This window comes from Dermacentor variabilis, chromosome 10 (assembly GCF_050947875.1).
Source record: "Dermacentor variabilis isolate Ectoservices chromosome 10, ASM5094787v1, whole genome shotgun sequence".
Classification (NCBI taxonomy): domain Eukaryota; kingdom Metazoa; phylum Arthropoda; class Arachnida; order Ixodida; family Ixodidae; genus Dermacentor; species Dermacentor variabilis.
The window spans coordinates 60,961,717-60,974,137 of NC_134577.1; the positions used below are offsets into that span (position 1 = coordinate 60,961,717).

A 12,421-nucleotide genomic window follows, 5' to 3' on the forward strand; every position below is an offset into this window, starting at 1 on the left:
TACAGAGAATAATTGCGTTTTTCGCTGCTCAATTCAGAGCGGGTCTGCATTTTTCACTGGTTTTTACGCATCTTAAGAAATGCAACATGAATAGAGACAAGGATACTGTTGTCGCCCTTATTTATACCCTGTATTTATACCAGTTCTTTAGGTACGAATTAACATAAGGCTTCTGAAACACTTTAAGAGCTATATAATTTGGCATATTTCGCAAAACAGGAGCCCTGCATCATAAGAGGGCCTCCTGAAGTATCCACAAATGCTTTCAGGAAAACCACAATTCACTTGCGAAGATATGAACGAGTTGTGGTTCAAACGAGCTCACAATATTGCAAAGTCGTTGGTTTTGCAATAAACATCAACCTGCATCAAACGAACTATGAGGAGCAACCAGCAATTACTAGATCCGCTAGTGACAATTCGTTGTTAAAGAGAAAAAGTGCTATTGACTATTTCCGCCATTGCCTTTTCTGCCCATGGACAGGTGTGTGTCCCATGGGACTGGCCGAAATGCAAAAATCATCTCAAAAAGCATACAGCATACGTACAGTATAAAACAACAGATGGAGACAAAATAACAAGTGCAAAAGCCTTTTAGAACTATTGGTTGGCTTGCTTTGCTATGAATTTATCTTGCATCGTGCATGAAATTAAAGAAATCAGGACGCACAAACTATTTAAGTGCAGGCCACACAGCACAGGCAGGTGAATACAGACATATACAAATGATAATATGATTCATTGCCCATAATTGGGTGCTCCAGTGGAGGTTTGGAGTAACCCTTTAATAGTGACATCAAAATACCTTCGTTGTATTCTACATTCATTACAAGCATGTAATTGCTGTATGCTGAAATATCGGCAGAAACATTTTTGACTTAGCTCGTTACATCTGATGATTCATTATATCCATGTATGTTACACCGAGTTTCAAACTTGGTTATTTTTTCTTTGGGCAATTAGGCAAATGAATTTGTGGTACTAGGCATCACAGAACTGTGCAACACTTGCACATGAACTCTTTAAAGGGATTAATTAATTAATTTAAGGGGTTTTATGTGCCAGAACCACCATCTGACTGTGAGGCATGCCATAGTGGTAGCCTGCACATTAGTTTTGACCACTTGGGGATCTTTAACGTGCACCTCAGTCTAAGTACATAAGTGTTTTTGCATTCTGCGGAAGCAAAGTGTGGTTGCTGCGGCTGGGATCGAACTCGAGACCTTGAGCTCAGCCGTGCGACGCCATAGCAAATGAGCTATTGTGGCAGGTGACAAAGCCATGCCAAGGTCCCCACATACAGTGACATTAGGTAAGCAAGGTCGTTGTTCTGACAAAGTCTCTGAGACAATCTCTCACCTATCAGCCATGGACTCTGAAGATGAGCAGTAGCTTACTCCTGTACTTAACACATAACTACTGCATGTGAATTTATCACTGACGGCAACCTGAAAACAATTCAGCTTCAAGCAACACCACAGCAATGTAGCTATCACAGATTGGCATGATGATTTTGGCTTCTAAATTTCTCTTGCATCGAACGAAAACCCAAGCCTTGTGAACCTCAGAAGAGAATATCGGGAGGTGTTTGGAGTGCCCTAAATAATTAACTAGAAAACCTGTTTCCAGGGGCACAGCCAAGATGGGCACCCCAGGCACATGCCTCCCTCCGAAGTTTCCGGGCACCTGGGATGCCTGGCGTAAGACGACGTGCGACCACAACGCCGACACTTTTTCCGTCGGTCTCATCTCGTGTACCACTGAGGTGCAACACTTGTAACCCCACTGTCAGTACGCATTCATCATTGTGCCAGTGATGTGACACGCCTGGTACCTGCCTGGTCTCTGCTGCAGAGCAACAGTTGTCTAACGTTGGCCTCCGCATATTGTTAAAACACCTTGGCAGTGGCTTGAACACAGTTAAACTTTGAGATCGCTTTTAACGCTTTACCTTGGAGCAAAACTGCCAATCTTTTTTCTTGTCATGAAGGTTCCTCCGCCTTCCAGATTCCTTCAGAACCAATTTGCAAATGTTCAATTCATGCTAAGAAATCACGTGAACAAGGCCATTTGGCGCACATGTGAACTGTCTCTTGCAATGTGTTACACACTCGCAAAATAGGAAGGAAGGAACAACGCTAATGAAAGTAACGAAGTGCTTCATTACTAGATTAAAGGAGCAAAATCACTTCACTATCTTCGTAATTGTTTCTTCCTTCATATTTTTGAGGGTGTAACACACAGCAAGTTTATTTACTAAACTTCGTGGTTTTAAGTGCCAAAGCCACAATCTCATTATGAGGCACACCAAGGTGGGGGAACTCCCGATTAATTTCGACCATGTGGGGTTTTTTTTTTATCGTGCAGCCAATGCATGGTACACGGGTGAATTTTGCGCCCCTTGAAACATGACCGCTGTGGCCAGAATTTGATCCCATGCCCTTAGGCTTAGTAGTGCCACGCCAAAGCCACACCACCACAGCAGGTTACGCTGCAAGAGACTGTATTATTAATCAGCAACCCCTTGCAAACAGACCGTTCGCAATTGCAGAATTCCTGACACCCATTGTCACAAATGTGCTGCCAGTGAACTTTATCTGTAACGGACTGGTTCCACATCATGCTTAAGTCTTAGCTGAAACACCATGGTACAAAGAACATATTGAATTTAAATGCAAAAGAATGCTAGCAAAGCATGCAAATGCTGTAGATCGTACGATGCAAAATAATAATTTAAAAATTTAAAATATGTGCAGCCTTCAGGAATATCAAGGTAGAGCAGGCAGGCATGACTTGAACGCAACCATAAATGAGCATTCTGCATAGTTTAACCTGCTCTAAATAGCAAACACAGAGCTGTCAACCCAGAGGTGTGTGGTCCGCAGACCTGAAAATGTTTGGGACTGTGTGGAAGATGATCAAAGGTATCTTCAGTGTCTAGAACATGGGAAATTCTAAAAATATTTATTCATTGCAATATGTTTCATGCAATCCGTGTTGTCACAGTGTGACACGGCACAAAATGTGATTCAGGTCCGAGCCACTTCTTTAGAAAGCTGGCAGTTCACTTCCCAGAAGTTAATTATATACATTGTCATGGTGAGCATGGCCTTTAGCAAGCTTTCTGATACAAAATGATCAATGTGCTTGAATGGGCAGCTCTCTTTCCATTTGGGAGCCAAGAACCTAAATCTCTTTCATATGTTCCAAATGAAATTTAATTGTTTGCTCTGTGAACAGAAGTGGATTGGTTGGCTGATTCAGCCTAATGTCCCAAAGAAACGGCTGGGTTACAAGAGGTGTTGCAGCCGAAGGCTTTGCAATTGTTTTGACCCACCGGGGTTCTTCAACATGCAGCAAAATGTTGCCCCAATCAGGATACAGCTGGTGCAGCCAAGAATTAAACTCAAAATCTCACAGTGTCGAGCTAAGCAGTAAAACACTACAGCCACTTAAAGGTGCTACGGGTTCAACACAGCTAGCGAGATGTCCTCACCTGTGCACTTAACTAAAATTGTCGAATGCATGGCCTGTGGGAGTGCACTGGGAGTACACCGGGAGTGCGCTGGAAGTCTTGGAAGATTTCAGGTGACAGTTACATGCTGCTGACAAATATCCTTACCAGATTTTCTTTATTTTTTATGCGCTTGAGCAAGCACAAGTGTTTTTGCAAACTGCATAGGACACGGGAAGGCAGAGCATTGGGAGTGCAGCGCCCTTAGCTCTCCTACCAGGCACGATGCTGCAGAGTTGAGTAGACTTCACACAAGAGTGCACTTAACTCAAAAGGACTACACGTGGATGCATAATGATTAAGGGTAAAATGACGCTTCGCTGAACATGGCTGTCAGTGTCAACGCACGCACATATCCGAGGGTTTTTGTATTTGCTGACAAATGAATTAGGAATGCAGGCGCTGCCCATAACTGTCCTATCAGAAAGGGGACAAAGTCAGCAACGTGTAAAACAAGAGTTTGCACTTCGCAGATGACATCTTTCGACAACATCTTTTGACATGACTATGCTTTCACTGTTAGTGACTTGGCACCTCTAAGTCAACTAAATCAACTAAGTCAACTAAGTATGCCAGGCAAGTCAACTAAGTATGCCAACAGTCGTAAGATACTGTTAAGAGAATTATGGGCGTGCACAGCTGCAGCTCTCCCGAACATCACTGTCAACAAGGAAAAGTAAACAGGGTGTGCCGGCCATTGAACTTGCCTCGGAATGAGTGGAATGGGGCAGCCGTCTTCGTCTACGAGTTTGCCGCCCGCGCTGAGGATGTAGCGGTGGTGCAGGCTGTACAGTGCGTGGCGCGCGGTGGTCGGCGTGTCCTTGGCGGCCCCCTCGGCGTTCTTGAGGGGCGAGAACTCGTCCTCCCGCAGGACTTCCCACACAAAGAAGTTGCTGTGGGAAATAACAACCAGGTTTGCGTGTTCATCATTGCCATCATCAAGCGATTCGAAGTGGACAAGAGCAGTTTAGTGCTCGTTGGTCACTTAACGACAGGGTAATGGTGCAGAAAAAATGAGACACGGACAGAGGAGGCGAGATACAGAAGCACTAATTTAAAGAAATTATCAGGTTTACGCACCAAATCCACGTTAAGATTATGAGGCTGAGGGCTCCGGATTAATTTTTACTAACTGTTCTTTAATGTACGCTCAATGCATGGTACAAGAGCATTTTTGCATTCCGTCTCCATCAGAATTTGGCTGCCGCAGCCAAAATTCAACCCGAGCTAAGCCAAGTTTCAACAAATGTTTAGAATTTGACAAAGGACACAGTATATATGAGCATATGAGGCCAAATGCAAGCTTGTGGTGAACTATATATAGCTTGGTTACCTCTCTTGATTACCCAATCAGTTCAGTTATCCATACTACCTTAACCAAGCCCAAACAAGGCCTGCAGATTTCCTAACCTCACCCCTTCATCTAACCCTCTGCCATCTCTAGCAGCATTCCTCCTTCCCTGGCACTGATACTGTTACTCTAATAGACCGCCAGTTATTTTCCCTAATCATTCTGTAACATTGCCGAACTTGAATTCCTTACATTAATTTCAATAAAAATCTTAACAATAAAGTTGCTCCCTCTCTTTATCTCTCCCCCCTCTCTCCCCCTCTCCCAATCGAAATGTCATCCATCCACTTTCAATATCTGATGCACAAGCTTATTTCTACAATGTCCAACTTCTTTTTCAAATTCCATTGCTATCCTTCCAGTTACAGTCCCACAGGGTAGTACGGGCTGAATACAGTGATGGCACAACTTTATTTTTACGAATATGAGTAAGCTGCTGTTCATGACTCAAGAGCATTGTCAGCGGTAGCGACTGGTAAAGTCCAGACCTGTGAATAACTTACATGGTCTAGTTACTCTGAGCTGAATCCTGAAATTCCTGCAAACTTCTTGCACAAACACCAATTGGAGCTATGGGTGTTGGGTAAATGTGTGCAATGTCTCCTATCACGTCTTGTGCACCTGCGCTCGCTTTACAGCCTCAAAAGCTTGCTCTAAAAACTGCACTACATTTACAAGACAGCGTCTTTTGAGCTGGCCATGTTTTTGGACCATAAATTAGCACTGCTAGAGCTTCGTGCACAGCGATGGCACTGCCAGTCTTTACCCGGGAAACTGACCCAAACAACACGCGTCTCTAACTGCCTGTTACCGCGCAAGCTCACTGTTTGTGTAGCTTGAGTACACTGCATGCATTTGTACTACATATGAACGGGTCACTTTATATAACACCTATGTCCGCCGGAGTATCATGCCATGCATACGGCCAGAACTTATTTGGTGTAACTGTTAAAACATTCCCCATACTACCCCCCTCCCCCTCCCTCCCTCCCTCCCTCCCCCTCTCTCTCTCTCTCGTTCAAAGTCTGCACTCACTCTCTTCAGAGCGGGCTATATACTTGTGTACAACTAAACTTCCTGTGGCAATGAAGAGGAAGCTACGGAGGTGAAGCACACACAAGTAAAAGCACTCCTGAAAATAGTTCCACATTCTCACCACCGTTAGTTTAAGCAAGCTGGGAAAGTGAGAACATAAGAGATCCTATTACCAGCAACACAATAAGACAAAATACACCACTGAGTGCCAAATTTGACGTTTTTTTCTACTTTTATCTTCCGTGTTTCAGCAAATGTGAAAACGATGCATGTGGAAGCTATGCTGATTCAGCATCTGTTGAAAGAAACCAGAAGCATTGTCAAATGCTTCCAGACTACTTGGTGACACACATGAAGAAGGTCCGTCCCCATAGCTTTCGGTTCACTGCAGACGGAAGGTTGTGCGTCAAGTAAGGAAGGCCAGAGCCTAAGCAGCGCAGATTCAGGCCATCAACTCACTCGGCGTATTCGAAGACGTCGAACACGAACATCTCCAGCTTGATTCCGTTGGGCTTCTCCGGCTTGACCAAGTTTCCAAGGTCATTCACGTGCGGAATCTTCTTCTTGGCCACGTGGTACTTCAGACTCGTGCCTCTGCACCAGAGACAGAGAGAGAAGAAATAATTGTCTAGCAGTGGAAAAAAAAAAGATTTAAAAAATTATTTTGGAATAATCATTTTCGAATAGCTGCACAATGCACAGTTACAAGCTTTTATTTGATTTTCTTTTATCCCCCGAATGCCTCGCAACTAATCCTCCCCTGAAAAGAAAGGCCCTTCGCTGGCTACTCTCATTATTTCGCAAGCTATAGTGTTCTATAAGAACTTCCTTCAGAGTGACTGCAACATTGCTGTCTGTGGTGGAAACAATTATGCGACCCTTAATTTAATAAAAATTCACAGGGCCTGTTACGTTATCCCCAAGACGACTTGCAGGCAAAAGCCGAAGTGCCGATGCCTTAAAGAAGGACGCATGATGCACACATCCCTCTTAATTCACTTAGTATACATCACTTAGTCATCCCTCTTAATTCCAAAGGTCGAGGGTTCTACTCCCACCCAAGGTTGTGGGTTCGAGTGCCTTAATTAGCTCTATCTGAATTAACCGTAACTTAATTTGCCTTCATTAACACCAAAGGTTGTGTGTTTGACTCCCACATATGGTTGAGGGTTCGAGTGCCTTAACTACTCTTATCTTAATTACCTGAAACTTAATTATCTCCACCTTCATTACCACCAAAGTTGGTGTGTTCGACTCCCACCAAAGGTCTAGGGTTCGACTTCCATCAAAGGTCGTGTATTCAAGTACCTTAATTAACGCCATCTTAATTAACTTCACCTTCATTAACACCAAAGGTCATGGGTTCGGCTCCCACAAACGGTCGTGGTTCAACTCCCACCAAAGGTCATGGGTTCGACAGCCACCAATGGTCAAGCATTTGTAGCCTTTTTGTACCTTTCGGGTCGTAGACGTGTTTTTGCTGAAGATTCTCTGACTAAAGAGACATATAAGGCTTTTTGCCTCAAAAAGAAACCTTTTTACCGCATCATGAATCTTGCACTTTTCCTCTCAACACTACCTGCACCATTGATAGAGCTTATATGTACATGACCTCTGGTTTGAAGTAGACACCAGGTATACAATACCTCTTGAAGCTATCCAGGTCCAGCCTTTGACTTTTTTAGAAGACAATATAATCCATTCTCACTGACAAAAAAAAACATTAATTAGGCACAAGCAGATGTCCAAATCTATGACATCACGTCAGCTGGTGCGGCAACTTAGAGGCAGCATTGCCATCAGTCTTTGCCTTTACTAGTTTATGGAGCCTCTTCTTACGGTAAGAGTGGCTTATTTTTTCGTTATTGTATAAAAGGAATTCAAACAGCTCAAATAATTTTTTTTCTCTTTAGTGTCCCTTCAAGCAACACAAACTGGTAAAACGCTCTCATCTCACTGCCACACCAAGTGCTAATGAAAGAGGTCCGGCTACTCCCTTACACGGACACCCGCTTGAGGAAGTCGAGGGTGAAGAAGTGGTTGCAGATGGAGCCTGCGTTGAAGGTGAGCCGGCCGTCAGGGTTGCGACGCTGAGCCGTGCGCAGCGACACCTCGCTGTACTCGACCACCTGGAAGCGGCCCTTGACCCGACAGACAACCCCGACAGCTTCCGTCGGGAAGGCCTTCTCCACCACCTGCAGCAGCGTGCAAGAGAAGACACTTCCATGTAAGACGAGAGGTGCCTGTCATAATGCAACCACGATTATTTACGCGAACGCAAGGGACTCTTTTCCGTGGCTTAAGAAAGGAGTTAACCCTCTAACATTCAGGTTTTTGTCATTAAGCATACAACATTTACTGTGTTTATATTATTCAAGCAAATTCATGCACATTTTATCCAAGTACAAGAAGTGTTCGGTTTATATCTTATATGCACCCAAAATATTGATAAAACACACTTGCTCCGAAAGAGACTTCCCTTCAGCGCGTACTGTAAGGTACTGGTGTAGTCGTTTGAGCAAATGATAACAAAATGGATAGAGAGCATAGAGGAGTGTGTTCAAGTGCCGAAATCCAACAACAGCTGTTGTCAGCAAATGCTGACAACAGCGACCTGTCTCCGGCAATCAAAGCATAAAACGCTGTTGCCTGGATGAACACTCATCAGGCTTGGTAGTTAAATGGTTAGCAAACAGACAAAGAGAAAAGAAAAACATTGATTGGCAAGTTGGTCTAATTGGTGACATGCTCAGCACAGACTAACGGTTTCCATCCAAACTCTCATACATCTGATATGTGGGTCATGAAAGAACAGCTGAACAGAATGACATCAAACACTGTATTTTCCCCACAATGAGATAACTAGATATGGAGCATTTATGTATCAGCATTTATGTCATCTGAAACCTGAGTACGTAGAGTAGAAGAGCTCTGCTTGAGAAGCCATAACGAGGGGAGCCGAGAGTGCCATGTAGCCGGTCTATCATCTACAATTTCTTTACCACTGCACTGCCCAGACTGCTAGACATACCTAAAATGTAAGCACCTGCAAACTGCAGTTATTTGTGTCTTAATGTACAGTATATGAAGTAGATTCCGCTTGAAGTGTGACACTACGACAGAATTCAACTGTACAGTTTCAATACTGAAACAGCAAAGTAGTTGAATTAAAAAGGTTAGCCTACATTTGAATATACATGTAGAGTGACTAGAGCCATGAAGATATGCCTAAGCTGAAGTAAAATCCACAATAAACTGCTTCTCCTTAGAACCTGAAATACAGTGAAATAAACTGGCAGGATATATTTAGAATGACAAATACGAGACACACCTTCGCTGCGCAGTCAGCGCCGTTGGTGACGCAATATCCCACAAACGTGGGGTCGGCCATCTTGACCAGAATGTTGTCTACACAGTAGACATGAATGTAGCTGACACCTCGCCGTTCCATGTCCGCCAGGATCCCCTTCCTTTGCAGGACGCTGTAGAGGCCTCCGTTGCCATCTGGGGACATGGACACCTGACCAAAAAGAAGGTGCCGAGCTTCTCAGCAAAGCAGGAACCACCAACATATGATACACTCAACACATGGACAGGGCATGTACTTCTAACAACTGACACTTTGTGATGTAGGATTTAGTCTGCAGTGCGGGCCAAATGAGCGCTTGCGCACACCAACTCTGCCCTCCCTACAAACATGGTTTAACATACATGTTTATATATAATATACAATAGATGCCCGTTAATTTGACGTCGCATGACAAGACATGAAACAAGCGGAAACAAATGGCTTCATAGGCAGAAGGAACATCAGCAGCTAAATGATAAGAACAATTTTAAACAAGACAGTCTCATAACTAGGGTGGCAGTAGGACTGCCTGCTGAATTTCTTGTGTTTTCAAGCTTTTGGTAACCACTGGGCACATCAGGGGGCACTGGTGTTGGTAGAATTAAATTATGTGGCATGCTTTTGAGTTTGAACTAACGTATTTTTCCATAGCAATGTATGGTTTTTCGCCAGGGCTTTCCGGTGCATTCAAATCAACAAAAAAGCCAAATTAACCGAGGTTGAATAAACGGGAGTTGACTGTCCTGTGGTTTCACTATACGCCATGCGCAAAGTGCCGACAACGCCACCTGTCCCCAAGGCTGCAAAGCATAGGCAGGCTCGGGCGAGCACTATTCCCATGGGTGCCTATGCCCGTGCTGTCATGTTTGCATTCTTTATCGTGATTTAACGCTTCTGTCAGCCTTCAGCGATGTCTTGAAACAACTGTTTCGTAGTTCGGTGCTTTAAAACGTACAAAACTCGCCAGGCACACACTTAGTTTCTGGTGCTAGTTCACAAGAAAGAGCGAAGGCGCCAGTGAATCGCCGCTGTTCGACGGGGAAAATAAACAATTATGCTTTGTTTACTGCAGTTTTAGAGCGATTACTATGTTTTTATTTTTGCTTGATGTCATTGCACTTTTAGTGAGTGCTTCCACATTTAAACTTCGATTAGATTATTAGATTATGGGGTTTTACGTGCCAAAACCATTATCTGATTATGAGGCACGCCGTAATGGGGGACTCCGGAAATTTGGACCACCTGGGGTTCTTTAGTGTGCACCTAAATCTAAGTATATGGATGTTTTCGCATTTCGCCCCCATCGAAATGCGGCCACAGTGGCCGGGATTTGATGCCGCGACCTCGTGCTTAGCAGTCCAACATCATAGCCATTAAGCAACCATGGCAGGTCGTTTAAACTTGGCAGCCTCGTTTACAGTCCAGAAGATACAATAAACATTAGGCTGTTCTTACTGATGAGGCAGGATGCCCCCCTTTAAAAAAAAAAGTCGTGAAAAGTCAAGACAGAACGTGGAGTGAAGCTGTGGAGAGAGAGAGAGAGAAAAGGCAGGGAGGTTAACGAGAGGAGAGTTTCCGGTTTGCTACCCTGTACTGGGGTCAGGGTTATAGGGTTTCTAAAGACGACAAAGAGCGAAAGGAGATTAAAAACATAGAAAAAAGAAGGAAAAACAGAAACCGGCAACAGAAAAGGCGTTCAAATCACAGGTGTCACACAGGCCGGTTGATCTCAAAAAGCGCAGTAGCGCTTGCACGGCCTTCTGATGCAATGTTAAGTCACATCAATTCGTAAAATTCTTTCTTCTAACAGAGGCTGCTCGTCCAACTGGTTCAGCACGATGGAAAGCGATTGCCTTTGTACAGTGTACCGTGGGCACTTGCATAGAACATGACGAATGGCGTACATGGCAAAGCTGTGAAATGCTCTTTGTGTTTATATGCTTTGAGAACAAAAGCAGGTTACGGTGCCTTCAAGAAAGCGTCATGCTATCTCCCATGCGTTGCATGGAATCGGCTGTTGCTCTACCTATCGATGGCACTGAGATGCGACCTGCAGTGTAGAGCGTTCGGTGCACGCACGCCTCAGCTATCTGCATATTGACTGTACAACCTGGTGTCTGTAAGCATTAAAAGGTTTTGACAGGGCATTCAATCTCGTTTTGAATGCCTTTTAATATCACTTTGCGGTAATGGGAAACCCCTGAACTTCGAAGCCCTGATGTCTCCAACTAATGCACATTCACTTTACCCCAGCAGTGTCATGCGTTGTGTTCAATTCTGAAACCTTCATGTGTTTTTTTTTCTTGCTAGTGGTGCTAACAAGTGCTTCCCTTTTTCTTCTTTTACATGAAATGGATCAATATATGGTCATGTTGCTTCACCGTAGTTGTTTCTGCTTTGAAAATGATTTCAATGTAGCATGTGGTTTACAAGAATTATTTAATGCAGTGCTTTGCATTTGCTTTCAAACTGTTATTATTGTGTCAACGTACTCTTTCAAATAATTTAAAAAGCGCTGCATTGGCTATTCAGACTCGGGGTACTACAACAGGTGATACAACATATGGTTTAATTCTGTATTTAACTGTGCAGATGATACTAGCAAAAATGGTGGTGACACTAAAGAATAACATAAAATATAAAAGCAGTATGCTATTGACTGACCAGGGAGGCAAATTTTCAGCTATGGCGTCTTCCGATATCTCACTTGCGTGCTCCCGTGAAATTACCGAGACACTCTGCTTGTTTGACGATGGAACATGCGAAAACCATGCTGTGCAGACAGTGGTAAGATGCAAGCATAAAAACAATCAATCCTTAATTGTTGCCAGAGTTCTCTATGTACTATTTTTCTCAAGCTCATTGTGCTAGTTTGCAAGCTTTACCGTCGCTGGCTTCTCACGTGGCCAGCCTGTATGAACCATGCATTCGAAGGTGCGATGACGCTCCCTCAACCTACTATAAATATATACGGCATGTAAACGAAGCAAGTGTGTGCATAAAGAATGTTGGTTCACGGGCCAACAAATGAAGCGATTAGTGGCCGGGGCATTACAATGAAAGCGGCATATTGGCAATGAGCTCCACTTCGTAGGCAAGCTTGTTGATGTTCATCTGCAGCAAATACTTGGCGCGTAAGGAGACAATGTCGTCCTAGACAGCCGTGATGTCG

At 43.9% G+C, this 12,421-nt stretch overlaps 1 protein-coding gene and 1 pseudogene across 3 annotated transcripts in view; one reads left to right on the top strand and one right to left on the bottom strand.

Annotated features, from left to right (window-relative positions):
* Positions 1-12,421, top strand: part of LOC142559266 (putative ATP-dependent RNA helicase DDX5 pseudogene) — a 52,514-nt pseudogene that overhangs the window by 24,830 nt on the left and 15,263 nt on the right.
* The window catches only part of mmy (UDP-N-acetylglucosamine pyrophosphorylase mmy), a 96,134-nt gene that overhangs the window by 7,659 nt on the left and 76,054 nt on the right, over positions 1-12,421 (bottom strand). For all 3 annotated transcript variants that reach the window (XM_075672838.1, XM_075672837.1, XM_075672836.1), the window contains exons 6-9: positions 9,232-9,420; positions 7,902-8,095; positions 6,360-6,494; positions 4,222-4,407 (exon numbers count right to left, since the gene is read on the bottom strand). In XM_075672838.1, the coding sequence (XP_075528953.1) occupies positions 4,222-4,407; positions 6,360-6,494; positions 7,902-8,095; positions 9,232-9,420 (704 nt within the window). The remainder of the gene's footprint in view (positions 1-4,221; positions 4,408-6,359; positions 6,495-7,901; positions 8,096-9,231; positions 9,421-12,421) is intronic.